Here is a 27,473-nt window from a genome sequence, read left to right on the forward strand (position 1 = left end):
GGTTTTTTTTTTCAGCTTCATTCTCTATTTTTTAATTAAATATGATATTTTAAGGATTTTCCAAAATTAACAATTAAAAAATTAAGAAAAAGCTCGAAAATTTGTTAATTTACTCTTGTAATATAAAAATAACAATTTATTTATTATTAACTTTTTTTTTTTTTTTTTTTTGAAAGGAGGGCATGAGTGAATAAATAGATAAATTTTCTTTCCCAAATAAAATAATTTTGGTATAATACCAAAAGTTCCATTTATATAGATACTGAATAAGAATTAAATTCAATCTAATTGTTGGAAGTTTATAATTTTGAATTCAAATTTTCAATAAGATTTTTTTTTTTTTAAATATCATATTTAAAAAATAATTGTAAGAGAGATTTATATTATAATCAAATAGAAAATTAATTTATAAAAATAATAGATTTAAAATTTAAATAAAAAATATATTGTTCAAATTTTTTAAAAACTAAGTATCTCTACATAATCTTAATCTATCGAACACAATTTAATTTCATAATGATTATAAAAAAAAAAAAAAATCTTAAAAGGCAATATTTGATAGAGAATATTATATATTTTTATGAATTTATATATTGCATGTTTTCAATTTTTTTTAAGTGTTAAAAATTACTAATATATATATATATATATAAATAAATTGTCAACGCAAACTAAAGATGACACTACTTTTATTAAGTAAGAAAAAAAATCCACAATTTAAAAATAACATGATATAATTTCAATATAATTAATATTCAAAGTTAAAAAATTTATTTTGTATTTATAACTAATTAATTAATATTCAATGTACAGACCAACTAAACTCGACCAAATGAGCTCAAATCGAGAGTTGTGTCATAGATTTAGCTCTTAAAAGTTGAGCTAATTTGGCTCAATCTGACTTCAATTTGCAAACTGACACGTTGAGAGTCGGTTTAATTCAATCACTAGCGTGATCCAGCTGTATTAATTTTCACCACGAACTTTTCATTTCATAAATCCCGATGCTATCATATTATAAATCCTTTAAATTATTGTTTGAACATAATATTTTCGTACATCAACTCCATACGGTTCAAAATTAACCGGAGTTAAATTTTTTAAACAATTAAATTATTAATCTCCATTAAATAAACTTGGAAGTTAGGTTAGTTATGATTTAATCAATGATTATCTCACATAGTAAATAGTACACAGTAAATAGTACAAGATTTGATGGGGTTTTTAAAAAAATCAACAATTAATCATTAATTCTACAATAAATGCGGTAAAAAAGAAATCGATTTGAAAATGTTAAAGCTTTACTGTTTTACCCTATTTTATTTAAAAAAAAATATTTATTATTTGAAAGTTACTACATTATTTTTAATTATTTGAAAAATATTTTACAACTACTTTGCAAATAAAAATAATTAGAATATTGAATAGAATTATTTTTATTATAAAGTAGTAGTGAGACTTTAATGAAAAATAAATTAAACTTTTGGAAATAAAGAAACAAATTGAAAAGTGAATCTTTTTATAATTTAGACAATTTTTTACGGCAGAACTTGTTACCTTTCACCGTTTCAGGGCGTGGACGAGGTAAATTATGCTCTGGAGCTTTATTTTATTTTATTTTTATTTTAATTTTTAATTTTAATTTTGTTTGTTTTCATTTTTTAATTGTTATTATTATTTATTAATTATATTATTATTTTCCCCCCTCTACATCTCTATCAGACCCGTCTCTCTGTTCTAGGGTTCGAAGTTAGATTCCGATCATATCGCTTCTCCATTTCGAGTTTCTCACCCACTCTCTATATTGTCTTCATCTAAATTTTCCATTTTCTTTTGGTCTTCAAAAATATCTGATCAGTTGTAGGGTTACGAATTTTTTGTTTTCCAGTTCGCATCTGCATGCGATTCGAATTCGAAGGTGTTTGGCTTCCTATTTTGGTGGGTTCTTGCTCTAGTTTGTCTAGAGCTAGGGTTTTTTTCGGGGGTGGGGGTACAATTCCGCTCCTCGATGTAGGCAATGGGAGTTAGAACTTCTGATTTTTGATTGCCGAAGTCTTTTGTAGAATAATCTGGTTTCTTCGCTTCATTTTACTTTTGCCTTCCACGATTGACGATTGCTTTTGAGTTGAGACTAGCTTGTTCGTTTCGAGGATGAATAGGTTATGAGATGTCAGATTTGTAGATGTCCATATTGTAGCGTAATTTGCTCGAATTGATTTTACAGTGTATTGTGGTTTAAATTAATGGGGGCGCGATAGAAGTTTCATTGCTTGAAGACTCCATCAATTGAGCGTCGGATGTTTGCTTCCAGTATGGATACTGTGAGGGACACAACTAGAACTGCGGGAACAATGTTAATCCCAATGCGTTTTGTCTGGCCGTATGGCGGAAGAAGTGTATTTCTCAGTGGCTCTTTCACCAGGTGATGTTCAGTTCATTGTCATCTGTACTTCCAATAATTTCTTGCTTGTTTTATTGCTGTGGAACGATTCAAGAAGGGCTATGCATATATGTATTTTGCTTTAGACGATTTTAGTAAATTACAATTGTATCTTTGATGAAGGTGGTCGGAGCTTGTTCCTATGACGCCTATGGAGGGCTGTCCTACTGTTTTTCAGGCTATTTACAGCTTAACCCCTGGATATCACCAGGTCAGATTGCGGTGGTTGCATAAGGCATTTTAAACTGTTCATATACCATTTTTCTAGGGACTCTTCGGATATATGATGAATCTACGCTAACCTTAGCTTTTTGCTGTGCTTAATTTCACTATAATGTTAGATGTCTGTTTAAACATTACAAAATGTTAGTTTAGTAAGCTTTGAATAGTTTAAAATGCCGCTTAGCTGAAGCTGATGTTTCTCAAATGACTTCCTGAAATGAATAAATTAAACAGAGTTATTGCTATTTTGACTTCTCTGGTAAGTTGGTAACTGTGTGTAAATGATCAAGGTCAAAATATGAATATAAGAGCTATAATATACTGCACTGCGCATGTGTTTTTTGAAAATGAATTTTCCAGTTATTGATTCTGTAATCATAGTTATTCTCGCCATGCTAAGTAATATTGTTGATCTTTTTTTATATGTTCATCTCATCTACCAGCTATTTTAGGTAGTAATGCTATTTTTCTAATTATTTCCAAATTACTATACCATGTACTCCAACAATGAGAAATTGTAATGCTGAGCTATTGAGTTGAGATTATATGATGAAAATTTTATTCAAGATACTATGATTTGTTGTTTTTTTTTTTCTTATGTAGTTTGTTATGCTAATGTGCACAAGTAAGGTTTGTTGTGGATGCAGTATAAATTTTTTGTTGATGGAGAATGGCGACATGACGAGCAGCAGACTTGTACTCCTGGTGAATATGGGATAGTGAACACTGTTCGCTTGCCTACAGAGCCTAGCTATGCTGCTCCACCTGCCAATCCAGAGATGACCCCTGGATCTAGCATGGATGTGGATAATGATACATTCCGACGCCTGGTTAGAATTATTTATACGCTGTTGCTCCTTTCATTGTATTTATACGCTGGGTTAAGTTATTGGTGTATAGTTACGTATAGTTACTGGGATTGCGGTGTAAGATTTATACTCTCACTGCTCCTTGTATCAGATAATTGAAATTCTTTGTTTATCATCAAGGTCCGAATAAATGATGGATGGCTGTCAGAGGCTGTGCATAGTGTATCAGAGGCTGATCTGCAGTGCTCCCGTCACCGAATATCTGCATTCTTGTCCACACATACTGTTTACGAGTTGCTCCCAGAGTCGGGCAAGGTTTGAAATGTCAATCTTTTAAACTTTGTATGATACCATATTTGTACTAAATGTTTTTATCTACTCATGGGAGCATAATTATGTCACAGGTTGTTGCTTTAGACATTGACTTGCCTGTGAAGCAAGCTTTTCACATATTGCATGAGCAGGCAAGTTCTTTTTCTCCTTTTCTCCCCTCCGTTTGGTGGGTAGAAAACCTTTACAATGATTAATCTCTGTGCATGAAGGAGAAAATACAATCTTTCTCTTTTTGACATCCCCTTCTTATGCCCTTTGTACAGATGAAATAATTTAGACATTTATTATTTTCTATTTATCACCTATTTAAATTACGTCTTGGTGTTCAAGAGATCTGGATTTATACCTTGTCTTTATTAACTGTTTACAGGGTATCCCAACAGCTCCTCTTTGGGATTTCAGCAAGGGGCAATTTGTTGGAGTTCTCAGTGCATCAGATTTTATTTTAATATTAAAAGAAGTATGTGTAGAAGCATTTCCGACAACCCCCCCCCCCCCCACACACACACACGCTTTTTCTCCCCCCAAATTGGATGTTGTAGATATTTTCTCAAAGTCTTTACCAAATTTCTTTCGAGTGTTAGCATGTAAATGTGATTGACAGGATCTAATTATTTTGATTAATCTTGTCGGGGCATCATACATATGACTATAGAATTGTTGCTGTTTCTCATTCATTTATATGATCGTAGTTTATAATTTTCATTCCAAATATACTAATATAAATTTGAATCGTAGCTTGGGAAGCGTGGCTCAAACCTGACAGAGGAAGAGCTTGAAACACATACTATATCTGCTTGGAAAGAGGGTAAAGCATACTTGAACGGTCAAGTGGATGGGCAAGGAAGATTCTTGTCAAGACAGTTCATTCACGTGAGTGTAATATGCGGCAAATTTGAATCTTTGCATAAAGTCAGCTTTGAAACGAATTTGTTGCTACTGTGGTTTAATTTATTCCAGAATTTTGATTGGTAGTAATTCCAAAGAGAAACCAATTGATGTTTTCTTATGTCTTCATGTGAATGTAGCCTTTACATTTAACTCAAATTGGAATTGAGTATGACCGAACTTAGATTGCCAATTAACAAATTCTTGAAATGTATAACTCATTTTCTTAGGTGAAGTGTGATATCACGACATAAGGGTCTAACTTATGTCGAGATCATAGAACTATTGAACTCTCTTCTGGAGAGATCATAGAACTATTGAACTCAGTTACAAAGTATTGTAGGAAGTTCCTAATTTTTTGTTTCAGAGGGTTGAAAAGCTTTTTTAGCATTGTGTTTAAATGGCTCCTGACTTTGAATCATAGCACTCTCCTGCTTTGAAATATTAATTTAAACTGAAATTGTTATCTCTGATGTCATGATCCATATACACCACCAGTTAATATCTGATGTCACATTATCTTATTAAAGGTGAATTTGCCCTATTTACTCTTATGTAATCTCTCTTTCAGTTGTTTTCTGAATTTTTTCGATTTAAAACATTTATGCGACCTTTACTAGTTAAAGACTGCTTTATTGACAAGGGTCTTTGCACTAACCTGTCAGAAAGTTGTGTTAACTCCGTTATTGTTGCTCATGTAGGCTGAACCATTCGATAATTTGAAGGATGTTGCTTTAAAGATATTGCAAAACCAGGTGGCTACAGTTCCCATAATCCATTCATCTGCAGAAGATGGTTCATTTCCACAGTTGTTGCATCTTGCTTCACTTTCTGGAATTCTAAAATGTAAGTGTTTTCCAAATTTCTTACATTAAAAATGGAGCTTCCACTGAAACTAAGTAATGGGTGTTAGTTTCCAGGTATCTGCAGGTACTTTAGGCATTGTTCCAGCCTGTTGCCTGTGCTTCAACTACCAATTTTTGCGATTCCAGTAGGCACATGGGTCCCAAAAATTGGAGAATCGAATAGAAAGCCATTAGCTATGTTGAGACCTAGTGCTTCTCTTAGCTCAGCGTTAAACTTACTGATTCAAGGTTCACACTCAAACCTTATACTGTAGGATGGTTTTACTTTGGTGATTCAGATAGGTGGCCTTTCCTTATAAGAAGAGGGATCGCTCTCGTGGATAACTAAAGGGTCTTAGAAAAGGTTATTTCAGATCTGGTCTTCTTTTTGGCCATCCATCACCCCGATCTAGTGCTATAAAATGATAAAGTCCATATCATGAAGTGGGAAAAGTTGTGTAATTGTTTTGGATTTAAAAACTTCAATGACGAATGGGGAGATTGTAATTTGACATTGTCCTGCTTGTTTGATCAAGTTCTTGTCAACTATCTTTATGTCTGGTACATTGGCATATTTCACATACTCATGGACCACATTTTTTTTTTGGATAGTGGTGTGCTTATATTTCCCTGATTGATCTGGTGTGTGGAGAAGGCCATATATAGTCTAATAGCTGGCCTTATGTGGACAGGCTAACTTCAAGAATTTATGATGCATCCATACTTCCACTCTGTTTTTTGGGGATGTGATGTTGCATTTGAAGTTATGATGTATGTTTTATGATTATTTTATTGATTTCATTTGACATAGCATTCTGCCACTTGCAGCTCAAGTTAGTTCAATACCCATAGTTGACGACAATGATTCATTGCTGGATGTATATTGCCGAAGGTTATTTGTTGCCACATCTTTGTTTAGTCATCTTAAATTTTTTAATCAGGTTTATTTGAATGAAAATATATATTATAATATCATTACTATTTTTTTACAGCGATATAACAGCTCTTGCAAAGGATAGAGCTTACACACACATCAATCTTGATGAAATGACCATTCATCAGGTAACTTGTTCCCATATTCCCTAGTATCTCATTTTAATACAAATCAGTATTATCTAGAGACGTGAGTTGGCTCTCTTCCTCATCTGTTTGTTATTTGTGGGGTTGTCAACTGCATAGAGGAGGGTTTTAATATATTTTAAAACTCCGTTGGCTGTATTCTGGGGGATTTCCTCTTCCTTCTGTTCTCTAAACGGAGAAAGGAATGGTGAAGTGTCAAACATGCATCAATTTATCGTATATGTATAAGAATGTAAATTAATGAAATCGATGCAATTTCAATGGTTGTAGATGGCATCGATGATAATGGGAAAGCTTGGGGTAAAATTTCAATGATAGGAAAGGCTTGATTACAAGCTAATCATTGTTAAAAAGCCCATCTCATGCCATTGCAATTTTTTCCTAGCCCACTCATCATCTGTTATTTATGCAGTCCATCGATGAATGCACGCCATATGTGCACTCAATATTGAAAATTTTCCATCGTTTTTGTATCTGGTTCCTCCCAGGCATTGCAACTTGGACAAGATTCTTTTTCCCTTTATGAGCCACGGAGTCAACGATGTCAGATGTGTTTGCATTCCGACTCGTTGCATAAAGTGATGGATCGCTTGGCTAACCCAGGTTAGACAATCATCATGTCTCCATGATGAGATTAATTAATTACAGAGATCATTATCTTTTGTGTATGGGTAATTGAACTTTGAAGCAATCCCTCTTCCTAAATGAACTTTCAGGTGTTCGACGGCTTGTAATTGTGGAAGCTGGCAGCAAACGGGTAGAAGGGATAATTTCACTAAGCGACATATTCAAGTTCTTGCTTGGTTAAGTTAGTTCGAAGACATGACGTAAAAAAGGATCCAGAGGGGTTTGTGCAAAAGAAGATGCATAGAGGAAGATTGTACACTATCATCTGCATAGGTTGTGCTAGTGATGGGGAAGGAGACTTTGAGTTCTTCATTTGGTTGGATTTATCCTCTCACTTCCATCGCCTGGCTTTTGAAGGATTTTAGGGCGGAGTGGAGAAAAAGAGAGGGCCACAGTAAAAAAGATAAAAGAAAAAAAGTAAAAAAAGTAAAAAAAGTACAATTGGGAGGGATTTGAATAGCTTTCGAATTTCTCAAACTCCCCCTTTTCCATTTATCATTATTTATCAGTTTATTATGCTCTGCCTTTCCTGCTACTAATGTAGATTATTGGGAGATGATGATGATGATGATGATGATGGGGATTGTTACCAAGCTCTGTTCTTTCATGCGTGAAAAAAGGGAGCATTGTGCAGAGAGGGGAATTGGGAAGGAGGGGAGGGGGCGGGAATTCTGTGCTTTTTATTAACACGTCATTGACTTTTGTATTTCATTTTTTTTTTCCCTTTTTCCTTTTGGATTGAAAATCTTATTGTAATCTTGAAATTAAAGAGAGCTAAGGCAATTGACTCGCAGCAGCAGCCCCATTAAACCAGTGAATGGCCCACTCATTTTATTTCTTCTCTTTTCTTTCCTTTTGTTCGGGGATCAAATCGTTCGTGAGGTATAGGGCCTTATTTATAGCCCTCAAGATATTGCAAATTCTCGTAGCATTCTCTTTTAAGGTACTCCCCGTTTTAACTAAAAAAATACTTCTGGTATTTTCACTTGAATGGTAGGAGAAGTAATCCAACATGACTTTATAATAGGTAGGCCTCTTATAAAAATACTTCTTGGGCTGATATAAATTATATCAGAGCTAGATACTGGACGGTGAGCTTAAAAGGGGTGAATTGTAAGATCTCACGTCTGTTGGAAAAAGGAGTGGATTGTTTGTAAGATCTCACATCTGTTGGAAAGGGAAACGAAACATCATTCTTTATAAGGGTGTAGAAACCGCTCCTTAGTAGACATGTTTTAAAACACTCGGCAATACATAACAGGCCAAAGTAGACAATATTTATCAACTGGGGTGGTATCAAAAGTTGGGACTAATTGACAGAATAAGATACATTCAATAATTGCTTCAATTCAAACCATTTTGAAACAGAGATCCTTTCCCATCAGTCTCACCTTCTCACAAAGGAAATTGACAGACAATTTTGATGGATGGGGCCTTCAAAAGTTGCATCATTGTTTCCACCAAAATTCAACAGCAGAATACTACCAGCAGTTACACTACCAGAACAACATCTACGTTTTATAGCTCTTCAGCTCCCTACTTGGATTTTGTGTTGTCATTTTCTCTTAATCCAACAAGAACCTATTGCTTTGATGGACTTTTTTGAAACTATTTTCAAAAGCATTCGACATTTTAGAACAAAAATTTACAGGCAACTGATTTAGCTTGCTTCATGACTCTTCGCTTTCTCAAATGTCCAATAACCTTGCAAAATAACAATGTGAGATCCTACGTTAGTTGGGAAGGGGAACGAAACATTCCTTATAAGAGTATGGAAACTTCTCCCTATAAACGCGTTTTAAAATCGTGAATCTCAAAGCAGACAATATCTGCTAACAGTGGGCTTGGGCTGTTACACAATCCGGTCTTTCTAAATACCCCCAAGTTTTACTATGAGGTCTGGGAACTCTATAGCTACTGGGTAACCAATAATTGACATTTCTGCCAATCCTTCAGCAAACCAACAGACTCTTATAAATCACGGCAGAGCTTAATGCTAATCTAACGTTTATGAGCAATCAAGAATCAGTCTTTCGCAGCAAAAAACTTGTAATGAAACAGGGTAAACTATCAGTCAAGATATTCAGGCATTGCATTTCATGCAGTTTAACTTAGCAAAATTAGTGCAATAAAAGAAAGCTGAACTTGGAACTCACAGTATAAAGTGAATGCCTCAAATTTCATAATCGATAATCCCACGATCCACATTTTCACGATACAGCTTCGATAGCTGAGGAGCCTCTTTCAGATGAGGACGAACAAACTTCTCCAAGAACTGAGTTTCAGTGTACATATATGGTTTTACCAACATGGTTTTTTTCGTAGTCAAACCTTTCTGAAACAGAAACAGCAGTACTGAAGCTCTTGGAATTGTTCTCTTTTTTAAGCTAAGTGAAAGCAGCAAAGGACTTCTCACAATCGCAGCAGTTTCCCAACCTAATTTGTTGACAAAGAAATCCATTGCCAACATAATTTTTTCCTCTGATAATGTCATACACCATGGATGGCTCCTAAATGCAGCAAGTATCTGTTCTTCAGATAATCCCCACCTCTTGTAAATACCAAGCTTCCGTACCCATGTCGATTTGCTCATTGCTCGTATAGCAAAAACAGCTTGAACAAAGCTAGATTTCGATGGATCAAACCCCATTTTCTTCACATCTTCCAAAATCTCCCTAAACCTGTCTAGAGCCATAGTGAACATTCTCGGCTGGTAAAAAAGAAAAAACATAACACGCGCCTCAGGAACGCCGGCGTCGAGCAACATTCTAACAGATCCGCTCAATTGTTTTTGGTGAATATCCGCAATGATACTCGGAAAGCGTTTGATTGATGCGATAGTTCGCTCATTAGATCCAAGATAACCTTTCAAAAAATCAAAAGCAGGAACCAGATGTTCATCAACGCTTCTCATCAAGATTTTCGGAGCCTTGGAAATAATCTTCGTGACTTCGGAACTCGAAGCACCTCTGGTGTAAAGAAACTCAAGCTTAGGCAAAAGAGTTCCATTCGGATTAGATAGCAGAACCCGAGGGTATTTCCAGATAATGAACGAGATATTAGCAATAGAAAAGCCGTGATTCTTGAAGAAAGAGATCACCAAATCTGGTTTTTCAGGAGAAATGAAGCTAACGAGCTTTGAAGCAGATGAAGCAGATTCAGGAGACAACGAGCATGAGTTTATGAGATACGAAACCGTAAAAGAATGTGAATCGGAAGCGACAGTGCTGTAGTTGAAGTGGAGTGATTGAACACAGCGGAGCTTTGAATATGGCGAAATCGTGGTGAGATGCCGAACCTGAAGTAGGGTTTTGCAGAGGAACTTAGACATTGAAGCCGAATTTTGAAGAACAATAAGATGATCCCGCCCGGCCTCGCTTAAGGAAAAGAGTGAATTGAACTAGGGCTCACCCAATTCTCAAGCAAAAGAGTGAATTGGACTAGGGCTCACCCAATTTTCAAATTGGGAACAACGTTCAAACTCAGTGAAAAGCTTCAATTAGCTTCTCATCTCTTCATTCTCATCTCTTCATGTTGATTTTTGTGAAATTTCTTATACCCTATTTTTATTTTGTTATTTAAACCTATACACTCTCTCATTTAAACCTATACACTTTTCTCAGCACCAAGTAAGATAAGTCTAACTTTCGAGTTAAGTTAAAGTGAGATAAACCAACTTTCGAGTTAAGTCACTTAACTTATGATCACGTCGCCTACCGCTAGACAACTTATGTTCAAGCCTTTGGGCCCGTTTTGAAAAACCCATTTTAAAAAAAAAGTTTTAGAAAACAGGACAGAGAAATTTGAAAAGAAGGCAATATACCAAGCATAGATCTTAGGCATGCAGCCATGGACAACACAAACAAACATGACCATAACATGTTGCAATTTCTTCTTTTGTAGACATATTGAAATATAATCTAGGATGGGAAGAAAAAGACTTCCACAAAGAAAGATTTGAAAATGTTCGAATAAATACATGAGCCACAAAGCAATGGAAGTACTAATATAAAGTAATCAAGCATCAAGTCCATTACACTTGGAGCTGTCCACGGGGTGAAGTAAGGACGGGGAAGGCTCAATCAGCAACGAGTCAATTACAGACACTATTTAACGGGACGATTTGGGTGCAAAAGAAATAAAACGTATGAATACTAAAAACACAATACTATCTTCAGAGCCTTATGTGGTGGCGTGCAGGCTACATAATCTCTGTTTCCAAGTGTCTTTCTTCCAGGTCAGGCTAGAAAAACGACCCCGATCGAGCAACGACCCCAATCCATTCGTTGTTGGGGAGACCATCCCACAACCAGAGAGAAGATCATTATAAAATGTATCCTCAAACAGTCTTCTCCCAAATGATTTGCAGGTCGAATGGAAATCATTGAGAAATCAATGTAAGCGACGTGTGGGAAAAGATGCACCAAACTAACACACCCGAACTGCAGATCGTGTTTATAATCTTCGGCAGCAGAAGATATCTTAGTTCTTTCATCCAGGATAACGTAAGAATAAGAAATTGCACCCATGCCACGATTCTTGTCCCTTGCTATAACATTTACTTCATATGAATGTCACAATTCATTTCAAGTATAACCAGCAACCCACAGGAGAGAGTCATGAGTATAACATACCTCTTCAAACAGAATCTTCGCTACAACGAATCCATGGTTCTATATTCAACCACAGAATCATACTCTTCCATGCGTAATGAACTTCCTGCAAAACATCTGAGAGGGAAACTTTCTAAATAAAAATGGCAGTAGAAAAATGATTGATCATAAAAGATGCAGTTTTGTATTGCGATAAAGAAACAAACACTACTCACGGGAGCTTTATGATAGAGCGAACCAGTCGGAATTATGTTAGGAAGACCATTGGGAAAAAGTAAGAAATGTTATTCGGATACCAAGGGCATAATAGTCATTAGCTAGAAGTTTCTTTGGTTGTAAAGGAACTCGTGATATTTTAATTTCTTAGGTAGGTGGCCATCATAAGTTTTGTTAGTAGGAGGGGATGAAGGCGAGCAATAATTTAGTTGTTTGTGCTCGAGTACACCCAAGAGGGAGGGGTCCAAGATTCTCAAAATACTCGACATTCTTCTGTATTTTCTTATTTGGCAAGTCATCAATATAATTCGGATTTTCATTTCTCTGAATTCTATCAAAATCCATTCCTGCATTTTCTTACTTCATATATAAGAGGGTTGCTCTGAGCAAGTTAATACAGTAAGTCAATAGCCAAGGATAGTCTGGGACATTGCTTGAAAGGAGGTGGGGATTAGTTATATTATTGCATCCTAGAGGAAATCAGTACAAATGGGACAAGGGAACCAAAAAATATTGAGTAATATGGAAAATTTACTTGAAATCATCTGGGTTTCAGCTGGCAGAGACAATGGTCATGCAATTCCTGGTCGGAAATTCTCGGGTATTAATATCCAAGGATAGTCTCGGGCGTTGCTTGAAAGGAGATGGGATTAGTTATATTATTGCATTAGAGCTAGAGGCATTTGGAACAAATGGGATAAGAGCACCAAAAAAGATTGAGAGTAATAAGGAAAATTTACTTCAAATCAACTGGGTTTCAGTTTAAGGGCAGATACAATGGTCTTGCAATTCCTGGTCGCCAATTCTCTAGTATACGGTATTGTTACTGAATCTAGCGGTGAACAACACTCTCAATAAATCCTACTTCTGTGAGTGGGCTACCAGACCTCAATACTAAAGAAATCTTACATTCATTTCAAAATTTAGATGCATCAGGGAAAAAACACGAGAACTTGAAATATTGAACAGTGAGTAAAGTACCTTAATTCATGCCAAAACAAATCAGTTTTTTCATAGAGGAACGGCCGCAAAGGCGAAAGGAAGTCATTTTCAGCATTAAGCTGTGAGGAAGGAGCTTCAAGTCTTGCCACAAATAGTGAGGTAACCAGATGAACAATTATAGTTGGATCTGGGTCCCCAAGGATGGCCTCCAACTCTCTTTGTATCCATGGTTTAATCCTTTCTAGTATTGCTTCTTTGACTCCATGACTTCCTGTTAAGTTCTGCACAACACGCAGTCACGCACACAGAATAAGAACTAAACTGACAGAATTGCACTTGTACCCAATGACGAATTTGCACCTTCGTTGTATGCAACCGAAGAGAGAAAATTATTAATTATTTACATAATTGACAAGTTGAGTATAACTCAAGTGGTTAAGATTTTATATCTCAACTGAAAAGGCTAGAGTTTCGAATTCTCACTAACACGAAAAACTAAAGAGAAAGTTCAAGCAATGTATTTGGTTGAGAAAAAGTGCCCTCAATTTCGAAGCAAGGGATTAGCCCCATGAGCTGTATGTGAGGTAATAAACTTCAAGTTAAAAGAGGAAAGAATCAGTTTAGCAACTCCTACCAGCAACCAGACTTCATGTAAAATCATCAGATAACTCGTAGTTAAGGATTAAAATGCATACCATTACTAAACATGATCTGACCGAAGATGGGACAGCTTGTATACGTCGGTCGTATATGCTGTGTCAGTTCATAACCCAACGGAATATTAGCAACAACATTCAAGCTCTAACTCTAAACATGGACAACAAGGTGAAAGCTGTAGCTGCAGCATCCAACCAGGTAAATAAACCGAGAAGTTACCTTGCTCGCCATTGAAGTTTTCGCCAGGCAATAACATCAGTAGGTACAGATTCCGGCCCTCGCCGGCCAAATGAACGCCGCCATGTCAGTGGTCTTTCCGACCGTCTATCTCTGCTCAATTCATTCCTTGTGCTCTGAAGAATCCTAAATAAAAGTGAGGGGAACAAATATAATTCCAAGTTTAATGATCAAATCAGTCCTCGATTAAAACTAACTACAGCACTCAGTTCTCCGTATTAGCTTATATGTTCAATTCAAGCAGAAGTGATCAATTTTAAAACAAAATTAGCTGCGATACAGACATATCAGAGTTACAGAAACACACATACACACACACCTGCGAGCGTCGGTACGGGATGATCCGATTCCAATCTTGAGATTGTCGGCACAATTCAAGTTTAGCAATCTTTCTTTCCGGAAGCTTCGCGATGAGAGCTTGATTGTGCAGAACCATGAATCGAATTGAGCGTTACAGAGAGGGCAGGTTCGCTTCAAATTGCTCCATTTTCGAATACACCCTATGCAATAGGCGTGGATACACGTTGTAAGCACGGCGGCGGTACGATCCTCCAATTCTCGGAGACAAATTGGGCAGGTTTCTCCGCAGATTGCCGGCGAAATTACCTTCACTACGAAGTTTTCGCCGTTAAGCTTTCGCGCCGGTTCTCGGGTCGAATGCTTCATGATTTTCCCCTCCAGCATACTGTGCCAGGAGGGAGAGAAACAGACTTTCAAGGCTCAAACCTATCACGGATTATTGGGCCGTATTTAGGCCTCCATCCAAATGTATTTTCAGCCCAGCCCAAACGCTATCCCTGAACCAAATAGGGCCCATGGGCCCAAAACGTATAGTGGTCACCATCGTGATTTATAGGCCCAAACTGGTCACCATCGTTAGACCAGTATTTTGGGCCTTCTCGGGGTTCAGCCCAAATCGGTGACTATTCATGCTTTTTGGGCCTACTCCTTGGGCCATTCATCTAACTTAATATCGGCTCTGTTCAGAAGGCCCAAGGTTTATAGGCCCAAATCAGTCACGACCGTTGGATCAGATTTTTGGGCCTTCTTGTCAACAAATTTGGGCCTCTTTTCAAACCGGGAATCTTTCTAAGGCCCATGATTTATAGGCCCAAAGCGGTCACAATCGTTGGACCCGATTTTTGGGTCTTCTCGGGGTTAAGCCCAAAGCGGTGACTATGAATTCTTTTGGGCCTATTCCTTAGTCCGCTTTTCTAACTTAATATCGGCTCTGTTCACAAGGCCCAAGGTTTATAGGCCCAAAGCAGACACAACTGTTGGATCAGATTTTTGGGCCTTCTTGTAGACGTAGTTTGGGCCTCTTTTCTAACTTTGGGCCTCTTTTCTATGGCTCGAGATTTACAGACACAAAGCGGTCACATTTGTTGGAAAAGTTTTTTGGGCCTTCTCGAGGTTGAGCCCAAAGCGGTGCTTATAACTGCTTGTTGGGCCTTCTCCTTGGGCTTCTCTTCTAACTTAATATCGGCTATGTTCAGAAGGCCCATTGTTTTTAGGCCCAAAGCAGTCACGACCGATGGATCAGATTTTTGGGCCTTCTTGTAGACGTAGGTTGGGCCTCTTTTCTAAGACCCGAGATTTATAGGCTCAAAGCGGTCACATTTGTTGGACCAGTTTTTTGGGCCTTCTCGGGGTCGAGCCCAAACCGGTGTCTATAAGTGCTTGTTGGGCCTTCTTCAGGGCCTCTTTTCGAACTTAATTTCGGCTGTGTTAAGAAGGCCCATGGTTCATAGGCCTAAATAAGACGACCGTTGGATCATATTTTTGGGCCTTCTTGTCGACGTAATTTGGGCCTCTTTTCTAACTTCGGGCCTCTTTTCTAAGGCCTGAGATTTATAGTCCCAAAGCGGTCACCTTTGTTGGACCAGTTTTTTGGGCCTTCTCCTGGGGCCTCTGTTCTAACTTAATTTCGACTCTGTTCAGAAGGCCCATGGTTTATAGGCGCAAAGCAGTCAGGACCGTTGAACCAGGTTTTTGGGCCTTCTTGTAGACGAAATTTTGGCACAGTCTAGCTAAGCCCATCCTAGGGACCGTTAGATTACGGGCTCAAAGATGTTAATATCTGTCTATTGGGCCTACATTCAAACATAATATCGGCCCATTTTAGATATACACCCAACACCCCAATCAAGCTCCGTTTATGGGCCCACAGCGGTTAATGTTAACTGTTTATTGGGCCTTCGAAAGCACAATCTAGAATCGCCCGTTATGGGCCGAAATCAATCAGATTTCTTATTGGGCTAAGTTATTGGGCCCGATGTATGGGCTTATTTCAAAATTGGACCTAAGTGGTTCTGGGCCAGATTTTTGAGCCCTTATCAAATACGTCATTGACTTTTCAGCCCTTATCAGATTTTTAGGCCCGATGTATGGGCTTATTTCGAAGAGGGGAAAAGTGGGAAGGAGGGGAGGGGGCGGGAAATCTGTGTTTTTTTATTAAGAATACTGCTGGTGTTTTCACTTGAATGGTATAAGAAATAATCCAACAAGTCATTCAGAGTTTATAATAGGGTAGGCCTCTTATAAAAATACTTCTTAGGCCGGTACAAATTATACCAAAGCTAGGCCGGTACAAATTATACCAAAGCTAGATACTGGACTTATGAGCCCAAAAAGGGTGGATTGTAAGATCTCACATCTGTTGGAGAGCCTTCCCTTAGTAGACATGTTTTAAAACCACGAGGCTAACGACAATACATAACGGGCCAAAGTAGACAATATCTATCAACGGTGGTGGTATCAAACGTTGGGAGTCCCTAATTGACAAAATCAGATACATTCAATAATTGCTTCAATTCAAACCATTTTCAAACAGAGATCCTTTCCCATCAGTCTCACCCTCTCACAAAGGAAATTGACAGACAATTTTGATGGATGGGGCCTTCAAAAGTTGCATCATTGTTTCCACCAAAATTCAACAGCAGAATACTACCAGCAGTTACACTACCAGAACAACATCTACGTTTTATAGCTCTTCAGCTCCCTACTTGGATTTTGTGTTGTCATTTTCTCTTAATCCAACAAGAACCTATTGCTTTGATGGACTTTTTTGAAACTATTTTCAAAAGCATTCGACATTTTAGAACAAAAATTTACAGGCAACTGATTTAGCTTGCTTCATGACTCTTCGCTTTCTCAAATCTCCAATAACCTTGCAAAATAACAATGTGAGATCTTACGTTAGTTGGGAAGGGGAACGAAACATTCCTTATAAGAGTATGGAAACTTCTCCCTAGTAAACGCGTTTTAAAATCGTGAATCTCAAAGCAGACAATATCTGCTAACGGTAGGCTTGGGCTGTTACACAATCCGGTCTTTCTAAATACCCCTAAGTTTACTATGAGGTCTGGGATTCTATAGCTATTGGGTAACCAACAATTGACATTTCTGCCAATCATTCAGCAAACCAACAGACTCTTATAAATCACGGCAGAGCTTAATGCTAATCTAACGTTTATGAGCAATCAAGAATCAGTCTTTCGAAGCAAAAAACTTGTAATGAAACAGGGTAAACTATCAGTCAAGATATTCAGGCATTGCATTTCATGCAGTTTAACTTAGCAAAATTAGTGCAATAAAAGAAAGCTGAACTTGGAACTCACAGTATAAAGTGAAAGCCTCAAATTTCATAATCGATTATCCCACCATCCACATTTACACGATAAAGCTTCGATAGCTGAGGAGCCTCTTTCAGATGAGGACGAACATACTTCTGCAAGAACTGAGTTTCAGTGTACATATATGGTTTTACCAACATGGTTTTTTTCTTAGTCAAACCTTTCTGAAACAGAAACAGCAGTACTGAAGCTCTTGGAATTATTCTCTTTTTTAAGCTAAGTGAAATCAGCAAAGGACTTCTCATAACCGCTGCAGTTTCCCAACCTAATTTGTTGACAAAGAAATCCATTGCCAACATGATTTTTTCCTCTGATAATGTCATACACCATGGATGGCTCCTAAATGCAGCAAGAATCTGTTCTTCAGATAAACCCCACCTCTTGTAAATACCAAGCTTCCGTACCCATGTCGATTTGCTCATTCCTCGTATAGCACGAACAGCTTGAACAAAGCTAGATTTCGATGGATCAAACCCCATTTTCTTCACATCTTCCAAAATCTCCCTAAACCTGTCTAGAGCCATAGTGAACATTCTCGGCTGGTAAAAAAGAAAATACATAACATGCTCCTCACGCACGCCGGCGTCGAGCAACATTCTAACAGATCCGCTCAAATGTGTTTGGCGAATATCCGCAATGATACTCGGAAAGCGTTTGATTGATGCGATAGTTCGCTCATTAGATCCAAGATAACCTTTCAAAAGATCAAAAGCAGGAACCAGATGTTCATCAACGCTTCTCATCAAGATTCTCGGAGCATTGGAAATAATCTTCGTGACTTCGGAACTCGAAGCACCTCTGGTGTAAAGAAACTCGAGCTTAGGTAAAAGAGTTCCATTCGGATTAGATAGCAGAATCCGAGGGTATTTCCCGATAATGAACGAGATATGAGCAATAGAAAAACCGTGATTCTTGAAGAAAGAGATCACCAAATCTAGTTTTTCAGGAGAAATGAAGCCAACGAGCTTTGAAGCAGATGAAGCAGATTTAAGAGACAACGAGTATGAGTTTATGAGATACGAAACCGTAGAAGAATGTGAATCGGAAGCGCCAGTGCTGTAGTTGAAATGGAGTGATTGAACACAGCGGAGCTTTGGATATGGCGAAATCGCGGTGAGATGCCGAACCTGAAGTAGGGTTTTGCAGAGGAAATTAGACATTGAAGCCGAATTTTGAAGAACAATGAGATGATCTCGCCTGGCCTCGCTTAGGCAAAAGAGTGAATTGGACTAGGGCTCACCCAATTTTGATGCAAAAGAGTGAATTGGACTAGGGCTCACCCAATTTTCAAATTGGGAACAACGCTTCAAAGCCAGTGAAAAGCTCCAATTAGCTTCTCATCTCTTCACGTTGATTTTTGTGAAATTTCTTATACCCTATTTTTATTTTGTTATTTAAATCTTTAGCGGTGGCTATATCTGCTATTTGGGCCTTTTCATTGGGCCTCTTTTCTAACTTGATATCGGCTCTGTTCAGAAAGCCCAAGGTTTAAAGGCCCAAAGCAGTCAAGGCCGTTGTATCAGATTTTTGGGCCTTCTTGTAGACGAAAGTTGGGCCTCTTTTCTAACTTTAGGCCTCCTTTCTAATGCCCAAGATTTGTTGGACCAGTTTTTTGGTCCTTCTCGGGGTTGAGCCCAAACCGGTGGCTATAAGTTCTTGTTGGGCCTTCTTCTTGGGCCTCTTTTCTAACTTAATTTCGGATCTGTTCAGAAGGCCCATGGTTTATAGGCCCAAAGCAGTCACGACAGTTGAACCAGATTTTTGGGCCTTCTTGTAGACGTAATTCGGTCCAGTCTACCTAAGCCCATCCTCTGCAGCAACCGTGGTTGAGCACAAATCGGTGACTATATCTGTTCTTTGGGCCTTGTATTAGGGCTTTTTTTATAGCTTCGGGACTGGTATTAGCGACCGGTAGATGACGGGCTCAAAGATGTCAGCAAGATCCGTTTGTGGGCCCATAGCGGAAAATTTAATTGTTTATTGGGCCTTCGAAAGCACAATCTAGAATCGCCCGTTATGGGCCAAAATCAATCAGATTTCTTATTGGGCTAGGTTATTGGGCCCGATGTATGGGCTTATTTCGAAATTGGACCTAAGTGGTTATGGGCCAGATTTTTTAAGCCTTATCAAATATCTGATTATTGGGCCAAGTCTTTGGGCCTTTTTTAAATTATAATTTCGGGTCAGTCCAGATACCATCTAGCTGCCGCGAGGGAGAGAGCGGGTTCTGTGAGGCTACAGTGACAGCAAATTTGGTTCAAATTTGGCTGTTCTTTCCAACTAAGAACTGCTGAAGAAAAAAATGGAGGTTCCGAAGGATCAAATCTCCACTCTTATCGACCAAGGACTCTACAGTTCAGCTCAAATGCTGGTAAACTTTCGATTTCTATCGCTCTCTTTTCACTTCAATTCATTCAGTTCAACACACAATCAAGCAAACTCACCTTCTCCAAATTCGGGATTGGAAATCGGACTCAATCTGTTCGGTGATTTTTGTTTTCTTGTTTAGGGTTGCTTTCTTGTTTCATCGCCAGCTGCTAATGCAGAATCCAGTCCTCACCTTAAGTCTGAGAGTTTGGTTTGTAGTTCTGAATTCATTGACTCTCAGTTGTACTGTTTTCAGATTACTTATTTCATCTCTAGTTGCACCGTTTATCGTTTCTTTGAAGAAAAATTTCCTCTCTAACCCATATTGTTGTTGGACCCCTTTTTTACTCTCGTTCTTCATTGATAGGTGCTTCTGGGGGATGCATTATTTCGAGAAAGGGAGTATCGAAGAGCAATTGTAAGTCTCTGAGTTAATTAGATTGCTCCAGGATTAGTTTTATTACAAATTATGTTTAATAATTTTGAGGGTGTTCTTTGTTTTTGTTATATTACTTGGCAGCATACTTACAAGCAAGCCTTGCAATACTATAAGATTATTCCTAAACAAAATTCAACTACTACTAGAAGTTCTTTGCAGTCAAACAGGTCCTCTTCTCCCAATTCTTTTAACGTATCGGCCATTAATGAAAATGAGGTAGATTGAAATTGTTTCTTAATATGGCTCAATTCCTTTTTTTCACTTATTATGTATGTCCTGTTTGTTTCCCTTTCGTCAGCTTATTTGTTGCAAATTGTATTTGCTTGTTTGACAGGTGAAGTTCAAGATCGCGTCGTGTTATTGTGCATTAAGTGATAACAGAGCTGCCCTTGTAGAGGTCTCTCTCTCTTTCTCTTTTTCATGAATGCACGTGCAGAACATTCTACTTGGTGTTAAACTTCTGTGAGTTTTGCCTTGCAGATGGAGGGAATCCCAAGTAAAGCAAGAAACTTGCAAATGATTCTTTTGATGGGAAAGCTTTACAGATATGCGAGACATAACCGTGCTGCTATTGCATATTACAAGGAGTGCTTAAGGTCAGTCAATGAAAATCTTAAATGAATTGTCAGGTCTAGTAGATTGGAATGCATAGTTATGGAACCAAATCTATTAGTGTAGAGAATTCTCTTTTCCAAGTGAAATCCTCGTATATGAAATAGTGAAAAATTGCTTTTTGGTTGTGGAATAAGTAGTCTTCATATTTTAATGTATGTATTTAATTTATTTAGAGCTATTAGCGTGAGGTCCACTTTTTAGGGATATGGGTCGAAGCAATAACATGAATATTTCTAGTAGAACATCTTTAAAAAATCCTCAAACAATAGTTCACTAATAGACCGAGAGATAACTATTACTCCTTTTGTACATGTGCACTTGTTTACCCAGCTTACTGATTGCGTGTTTTTTTACAAAAACTATGATACTTTCTCCCATTACAAAGATTCACCTTCATGCTGTTCTAATTATTGATTTTTTGACAGACATTGCCCTTATGTATTTGAAGCTATTATAGCTTTAGCAGAACTTGGTGTTGCTGCCAAAGATATCATTTCTTTGTTCCCTCAGGTTTGCTTACAAATATATTGATGAAAAGCATTAACTGAATGTAGAAACACGTCATTTTTAGTTTTTAGTTACATCTTTTCGCAGTCCTATAAGTTTCTGAATGCCATATGATAGTCCTGTAAATCTATTTGCATGCTCATTTCTACGTTTGGGTTTCAGATTCTGCAGACCTCGATGCTTAAGATAGGTTTTACGAGGTGTCAAAACATGGCAGTCCCCTTCTTCTGGTTTTGAGTCGCTCATTTCTAGTTCTATTACTATATTCATTGTTGAACGTGTGTGGACCCTGCTTCTTTGGTAAAGTTTTACTTGTAATGTTGATGTACCTCCAATTTTGATTTCAGACTCCAATTAGAAGTGGCAAAACTCCTTTTGATCACTTCGATTCAAATCGCTGGCTGCTAGTAAGTGTTGAAGAGATAAGCTACTATCTTCTACTTTTCATCCATTACCATTGCCTTTAATTGGGAAATGAAACCCCTTTTTGTGTGCTTAATCAGAAAGCTTCTGATACAGGCAAGCTTTTAACTTTGCGGGTGTGAGTTTGGAAGAAAACTTCCACTCAACAAAGAGAAGATTGGAATGTCTAATTATTACTACCCCTTGTTAGCCATGATCCATGTTTCCAGACAGAAAACCTTATTCTATGCTTGTGTTTTTACCAGTCATCTTGAGCAAATGTAATCGATAAGTACAGCCTTGTATTTGATCACGTGCAATGTCCGAATCAGAAATTGGATGTTCAAATAGTAGTCTACCAAATAATTTTTCTTGCTCTTATATTGCAAGTACAAACGATTTGTGCAATCTGCAATATTGATTATGAGCAAGTTCTTAATCAGATTACAGTGTTTTCATGTATTTATTTTCCCATTATCTTTTAAAAACTCATTTTGTTTCTTAAATTAAGAAAACTGCTAATTTTTCTAAATTTTCTGCAGCGCTATGTTGAGGCCCAGTGTTGCATTGCTTCCAATGATTACAAAGGTAAAATAATATCTTTCCGTTCAAACTATCAAATCTATACATAATTTATGTCACTTTATCCTGTAAGCACTTTAAATTATCCATTCTCTTATGCAAACGATATACAACGTGGATCGTTTGAGAAGTTCGGACATCAACTAACTTCCTCATTTCTCGAAAGATTTATTTATTATTACATTTTTAAACTTATGTAGGTGGTTTGGAGCTGTTTCTGGACTTGTTGCGACGTTTTCCCAATAATATTCACCTGTTACTTGAAATTGCAAAGGTGGGTTCTTGTGATAACAAACCTAAGTTTATTTATTTTGAAGGCAGCATTTAAAATGAAAATTTTGCGACATTTCCACTTGATTGACAAGTTGACAATTATGTGTCCAGGTTGAAGCTGTCATAGGAAAAAACGACGAGGCCATCATAAATTTTGAGAAGGTAATGTGAAATTTCAGTATTATTATGATAACGATCAACTGCTTTGTTTTGCAATGACTATTTAATTTAATGTCATTATAGGCACGATCAATTGATCCATATCTTATAACATGTATGGATGAATATGCAATGATTCTCAAGAAAAAGTCTGATTATTCAATACTAAACAAGTTAGTCCATGACTTGTTAAATATTGATCCTACAAGACCAGAAGTTTTTGTGGCTCTGTCTGTATTGTGGGAAACGAAAGATGAGAGGGGAGCTTTGACTTATGCTGAAAAGGTTTGTTATCTAAATAGAGCTCTGAGACTTGTTTATTTTCTAATATTTACTAACATTTGTACTGCTAATAATCAGAGCATCCGAACTGATGAAAGGCATATAGCGGGTTTCATCATGAAGGTAACGAAATATACGTATGCAAAGAACCCAAATAGAATGCTTACCAGAATAGCAACAATCTCAATTTTCTAGTTTCTACTCTCAGGGAAACCTTTTATTAGCTATGAAGCAGCCGGAAGCAGCTGTTAGTGCTTTCAGGAATGCTCAAGAATTGAGACCTGATATTCGTTCATATCAAGGTGCAACTTTAAGGGGAAAGAATCATACAGTATATACAACCCTTCCATTCATTTTATTATTGCTATTTTGCGTTTATCAATGCAATGTAACTGTCCAAAAATGGATTTCGTTGTCTAAGACACTCTTGAACTTTCTAACGGTTAGGAATTCCCTTTTGGCTGCAGGCTTGGTCCATTCCTATCTGGCTCTGTCGAAAATTAAAGAGGCATTATATGCTGCTCGGGAGGCAATGAAAGCGATGCCTCAATCAGCAAAGGCTCTGAAACTAGTTGGAGATGTACATGCTAGTAACTCAGGTGGTAGAGAGAAGGTATATGTTTTAAAGATTTGTTCTGTAGTAATTCAAACTTGGAGAATGCCATTAGCAAGTGGATTTCATATGTGGATATGGCATGGAATTTTTTTTATAGGCCAAGAAGTTTTATGAGTCAGCCCTTAGGCTCGAACCCGGTTACCTCGGAGCGGCATTAGCTTTGGCAGAGCTCCATGTTATTGAAGGCCGAAACGGGGATGCTGTGTCCTTACTGGAGAGGTACCTTAAGGACTGGGCTGATGATTCTCTTCACGTAAAACTAGCTCAAGTATTTGCCGCCACAAATATGTTGCAAGAGGCTTTATCTCACTATCAAGCTGCATTAAGGTGAAACCTTACTTACAATGCATTCTATTGTTTTCCTCCTGTTCTACTGGTAATCTCATGCCTTAAAAGTGAACCGAAGCTATTTAGCTTATACACTCACAGATATGACTTATATCATCGCTTCACTCTCTCACCCCAAGTTGGACCGTGGCACCAACTAACACTATTCCATGACGTTCCTGTAAGGCGTATCCCGTAAGTTTTGTTCGAATCTAGAAAGTAATAACAGAAATCACAGTAACATGAAGAACTTTAACAGAGAGCTGGTAAGTGCCAACCTATCCTCCCCAATTACAGTTCTTTTTCAAAAGAAAGCCTGCCAACCCAAAAGAGAATACTCCCCTCTAATAGCTAGTCCTCACTTTGACGCCAACCGTACTACGATGTTCCCACTCATTAATAATCTGGTGGTTATTTCCCTTACTACACCTCTTAGCGTATGTATTCACAATTGGGGATCTCATGGTTCCCTCTCCCACGCACCCTCTCCCTTGCACGCTTATGTTGATACACCATGACCATTGGAGTCTCATCGACCCCCCACAGGCATTAGTAAGCATCAGTTTCCCCATGAACGAGCCATGATGGCTCATGATTTTATGGATCTCGAACAGATTGCTGTGAGGATGTTATGTTTCTTACTGGAACAGTCTAGCTTCTACAAGTTCAACCTAACCCTAATTTGTGGAGTTCTTTTCTAATTTTATTCATTTTACTGCTTTCTTGCTTTTGGAATGGTATTTACTGACCGTTACCTTCTTTCATATGTCATATATATATATTTGGTTTATTGATGATATACAGGATGAATCCCCAGAATGAAGCTGCCAAAAAAGGTCTAGAGCGCTTAGAGAAACAAATGAAGGTTGCTTTCACCTTAAATTTTTTCATGATCTGAAACCTCTAAATGCTTTAAATTTCTCTTCAAAGCAATAAGTTGATGAACATTGCCTCATTCAAGCATGGTCTTGTCTTAGAAAAGTCCCTCACCATGTTTTTTTCTTTAGTGGGAAGTGGGCATTAGAACAGGAACAGCTCATTGAAATGCATTTCCTTTGAAACATTTTAATATTGCAGGGAGTAGATCCTGATGCACCTGACGATGATGAAGACAACGAGGTCGATGATGCCGACGGAGACCAAGAAGAAACTGAACTTTTATGAGTAACAATTCAATCCACAATGTTTACTTTTACAAGAAACGATTTCGACAACAACCCTCCAATTCTTCTTTGAAGAGTAAATAGTAACTCATACGTTTCTCGAGTTGTTATGCTCAAATTGTATCCTGAAGTCACAGCCATTTGGGTAAATCTCTTCCACTTGCTGATAGAGAGTTACATTGTCGAGTTCAACTGGACAAAAGATGTCGATATCGTCGTGGCTGCAGAAGAGTCATTTTTGTACCAAGATGATTCCATGACTTCACGGTATGCATTTATCTTACCTAATGAAGTGACAAATGAAGAGAGGTACTCTTTCTTGTAACTTATGTACACAATAATTGTTTGTATTCCTGTAGAAACCTGTGTATACATTTGTGTAACTTATGATGTCATTTTTGTGTCAAGACAGCAGCCTTTATGGTCACCGAACTACATTTTCAGTTGCTTTATTAATGGATTTCAGTGCTACTTGGTCATATCACTTGTTAAAGCCATCGTTAAGGAACCAGGTGCTCTTCTCTATCTCTTTCTCTCATATATTATTGCATTGAAGTCACCAAAAAAGGACTTAGTTCTTATACTTTTTGAAGTTTATTACTAGATAAACCAAAACATTACATTACAATGAAGTCACCAAAAAAGGACTTACATAAAGACTTTTTGAAGTAAACTCTCTGCCATTTTGGGCGGATGCCTATGGTAAAGCTTGGCTATGTTAAGGTTACATATAGATATATAAGTTGAAGGGAGTTGAACAAGAACTCTAAACCCACAAAGCACCAGCCCTTCTAAGCATGGGGATCAAGTTCCGCTTAAGATGAAGGCTCATCACTTCATTCGCGCCACCGACCAGTTGATCGCCGATGAACACTGCAGGCACCGCAGGATTGCAACCAATCCGAATCAGAGCTTGCTCGATTTCTTTCCCTCCTGGGAGCTCATCGAGCTCGTACACCGTTGGGTTAACTCCAAAGTCGCACAAGAGTGACTTGATAGTGTGGCTCATACAGCAACTGTTCTTGCTGAACACCACGACAGGTCTGTTGGACACCAACTTGTTCACAGTCTCCATTGCTAACTCAAAAACAATCTCGAAAATGGGATTACAAACGAATGCCGAACAAGAAATGGCTTAAAGGGTAAGCACAGAAGAAGAAGAAGAAGTTACTGAGATTGAAGTGAGAAATGAAGTGGCCAAAAGGGGTATTTATAAGGGAAGTGTGAGGAGGGAGAATCAGAGAAAATGGTGTGAAAATATGAGAATTTTCGTTTTGTTTGAGGGACCTGGAGACTTCGAAGCCACTCTTTTGAAGGGAAGGCTTATTAGTTGATTCGTCATGCAACCATGTTGGGATTGAAAATGCTCACAGCTTCGAATATTTGCATAAATGTAAAGAATAAACTAAGAGAGACGTGTCCTTTGTACGGTTTTCATTAAGTACTTCTGAATTCCTTTTACAATCAGATCAAATTTCCTTTTTCTCCCATCTTTTTCACCATCCAACTCAATTTATTCTCTCTTTTATTGATATTCATTTATCAGCATTTTCTTCCCTTATCAAATATAACTAACACTCACAGCTAGTTAAGTAGGCTCAAATTCTCCTCCCAACCGAGTATAGCTCAGCTCGTTAAGTTAGACTCAAATTCTCCTCCCAACGAATTCCGAACTCAAAAGAAATTTTTTTTTTTTTGCATGTAACAGCCTAAGCCCACCACTAGCAGATATTGTTCACTTTATGTTTTTTCTCATCTACTAGGAAGAGGTTTTCACACTCATGTAAGGAATGAGATCTCACAATCCACCCCCTTGTGGGCCAGCGTCCTCACTAGCACACTGCCCAATATCATGAAGGAGGTGGATTGTGAAACATCCCCTAGTCGATACGTTTTAAGACTTTGAATAGAAGTCCTTGAAGAGAAATACGAGAGAGGATCATATTTGCCAACTGTGGGCTCGGATTGTTACAAAATTCTTGCTTCACAAATGTTGAACGAAAAAAGAAAAATTTTATACATGTATGAGTATAAATTTTACTTTGTTTGATTTGTTTGATTTTGTAGGATGAATGTTCTTTTTCTGATTTAATTGTGTATTTTTATGCAAAAAGAAAGATTTAGGTCGGCCAAAAAAAACATATTTTTATTTTAAAAAATGTGTTCGATTATGGTCGGTTTATCTATTTATATCTAT

The 27,473-nt window shown here is 37.6% G+C and overlaps 5 protein-coding genes and 1 pseudogene across 13 annotated transcripts; 2 read left to right on the forward strand and 4 right to left on the reverse strand.

Annotated features, from left to right (window-relative positions):
• Window positions 1-1,704: 1,704 nt before the first annotated feature.
• Window positions 1,705-8,057, forward strand: LOC111779110 (sucrose nonfermenting 4-like protein). 4 transcript variants are annotated; one of them, XM_087119289.1, is made up of 14 exons: window positions 1,706-1,938; window positions 2,225-2,422; window positions 2,564-2,651; window positions 3,310-3,492; window positions 3,652-3,786; window positions 3,876-3,935; window positions 4,175-4,264; window positions 4,543-4,677; window positions 5,394-5,538; window positions 5,613-5,786; window positions 6,366-6,429; window positions 6,530-6,599; window positions 7,106-7,220; window positions 7,334-8,057. In XM_087119289.1, exons 2-14 carry the CDS (start codon window positions 2,298-2,300, stop codon window positions 7,423-7,425), a joined length of 1,476 nt encoding a protein of 491 aa, XP_086975415.1. In that variant the 5' UTR covers window positions 1,706-1,938; window positions 2,225-2,297; the 3' UTR covers window positions 7,426-8,057. The 4 variants fall into 4 exon arrangements, 3 of the variants coding, with proteins under 3 accessions (XP_086975415.1, XP_086975414.1, XP_023514949.1); XR_015413506.1 differs by having other exon boundaries at window positions 1,705-2,422; window positions 7,030-7,220; XM_087119288.1 differs by having other exon boundaries at window positions 1,706-2,422.
• Window positions 8,058-9,312: 1,255 nt separating this feature from the next.
• Window positions 9,313-10,786, reverse strand: LOC111779111 (uncharacterized). The gene has a single exon (XM_087119291.1). It carries the CDS (start codon window positions 10,573-10,575, stop codon window positions 9,418-9,420), a length of 1,158 nt encoding a protein of 385 aa, XP_086975417.1. The 5' UTR covers window positions 10,576-10,786; the 3' UTR covers window positions 9,313-9,417.
• A 438-nt stretch (window positions 10,787-11,224) lies between these two features.
• On the reverse strand, window positions 11,225-14,612 carry LOC111779113 (RING/U-box superfamily protein). The gene is made up of 6 exons (XM_023659184.2): window positions 14,229-14,612; window positions 13,892-14,035; window positions 13,711-13,768; window positions 13,055-13,296; window positions 11,879-11,974; window positions 11,225-11,793 (listed from the first exon to the last, which is right to left on the reverse strand). Exons 1-5 carry the CDS (start codon window positions 14,591-14,593, stop codon window positions 11,899-11,901), a joined length of 885 nt encoding a protein of 294 aa, XP_023514952.2. The 5' UTR covers window positions 14,594-14,612; the 3' UTR covers window positions 11,225-11,793; window positions 11,879-11,898.
• A 2,075-nt stretch (window positions 14,613-16,687) lies between these two features.
• On the reverse strand, window positions 16,688-18,913 carry LOC147787390 (transcription termination factor MTERF8, chloroplastic-like). Its single transcript, XM_087119290.1, has 2 exons — window positions 17,530-18,913; window positions 16,688-17,078 (listed from the first exon to the last, which is right to left on the reverse strand). The coding sequence occupies exon 1, from the start codon at window positions 18,702-18,704 to the stop codon at window positions 17,547-17,549; it is 1,158 nt and encodes a 385-aa protein (XP_086975416.1). The 5' UTR covers window positions 18,705-18,913; the 3' UTR covers window positions 16,688-17,078; window positions 17,530-17,546.
• An 848-nt stretch (window positions 18,914-19,761) lies between these two features.
• LOC111778557 (anaphase-promoting complex subunit 7) lies at window positions 19,762-26,778 on the forward strand. Of its 6 annotated transcripts, none has more exons than XR_015413504.1 (20): window positions 19,762-19,915; window positions 20,054-20,122; window positions 20,279-20,329; window positions 20,432-20,566; window positions 20,685-20,747; window positions 20,831-20,946; window positions 21,391-21,475; window positions 21,820-21,879; window positions 22,417-22,462; window positions 22,657-22,730; window positions 22,841-22,891; window positions 22,973-23,173; window positions 23,249-23,293; window positions 23,379-23,472; window positions 23,638-23,783; window positions 23,884-24,113; window positions 24,918-24,978; window positions 25,191-25,585; window positions 25,685-25,788; window positions 25,881-26,778. XR_015413504.1 is itself a non-coding variant. In XM_087119287.1 (18 exons), the coding sequence occupies exons 1-18, from the start codon at window positions 19,847-19,849 to the stop codon at window positions 25,275-25,277; spliced, it is 1,683 nt and encodes a 560-aa protein (XP_086975413.1). In that variant the 5' UTR covers window positions 19,762-19,846; the 3' UTR covers window positions 25,278-26,778. The 6 variants fall into 6 exon arrangements, 1 of the variants encoding a protein (XP_086975413.1); XR_015413505.1 differs by having other exon boundaries at window positions 25,689-25,788; XR_015413500.1 differs by having other exon boundaries at window positions 25,191-25,788.
• On the reverse strand, window positions 25,848-26,351 carry LOC111778558 (monothiol glutaredoxin-S2 pseudogene; annotated as a pseudogene).
• Window positions 26,779-27,473: the final 695 nt, after the last annotated feature.

This window comes from Cucurbita pepo, chromosome 17 (genome assembly GCF_057944985.1).
Source record: "Cucurbita pepo subsp. pepo isolate OVF chromosome 17, ASM5794498v1, whole genome shotgun sequence".
Classification (NCBI taxonomy): Eukaryota; Viridiplantae; Streptophyta; class Magnoliopsida; order Cucurbitales; family Cucurbitaceae; genus Cucurbita; species Cucurbita pepo.

Coding starts and splice junctions, on each gene's coding strand:
- LOC111779110 (XM_087119288.1), top strand. CDS start 2,298: ATGTTTGCTTCCAGTATGGATACTGTGAGGGACACAACTAGAACTGCG. Junction 3,493..3,651: donor ATGATACATTCCGACGCCTG/GTTAGAATTATT, acceptor TTTATCATCAAG/GTCCGAATAAATGATGGATG. Junction 4,678..5,393: donor TGTCAAGACAGTTCATTCAC/GTGAGTGTAATA, acceptor TTGCTCATGTAG/GCTGAACCATTCGATAATTT.
- LOC111779111 (XM_087119291.1), bottom strand. CDS start 10,575: ATGTCTAAGTTCCTCTGCAAAACCCTACTTCAGGTTCGGCATCTCACC.
- LOC111779113 (XM_023659184.2), bottom strand. CDS start 14,593: ATGCTGGAGGGGAAAATCATGAAGCATTCGACCCGAGAACCGGCGCGA. Junction 13,769..13,891: donor AAACTTCAATGGCGAGCAAG/GTAACTTCTCGG, acceptor GAACTGACACAG/CATATACGACCGACGTATAC. Junction 13,297..13,710: donor TCAGATCATGTTTAGTAATG/GTATGCATTTTA, acceptor CGTGTTGTGCAG/AACTTAACAGGAAGTCATGG.
- LOC147787390 (XM_087119290.1), bottom strand. CDS start 18,704: ATGTCTAATTTCCTCTGCAAAACCCTACTTCAGGTTCGGCATCTCACC.
- LOC111778557 (XM_087119287.1), top strand. CDS start 19,847: ATGGAGGTTCCGAAGGATCAAATCTCCACTCTTATCGACCAAGGACTC. Junction 23,784..23,883: donor ACTCAGGTGGTAGAGAGAAG/GTATATGTTTTA, acceptor TTTTTTTTATAG/GCCAAGAAGTTTTATGAGTC. Junction 24,114..24,917: donor CACTATCAAGCTGCATTAAG/GTGAAACCTTAC, acceptor GATGATATACAG/GATGAATCCCCAGAATGAAG.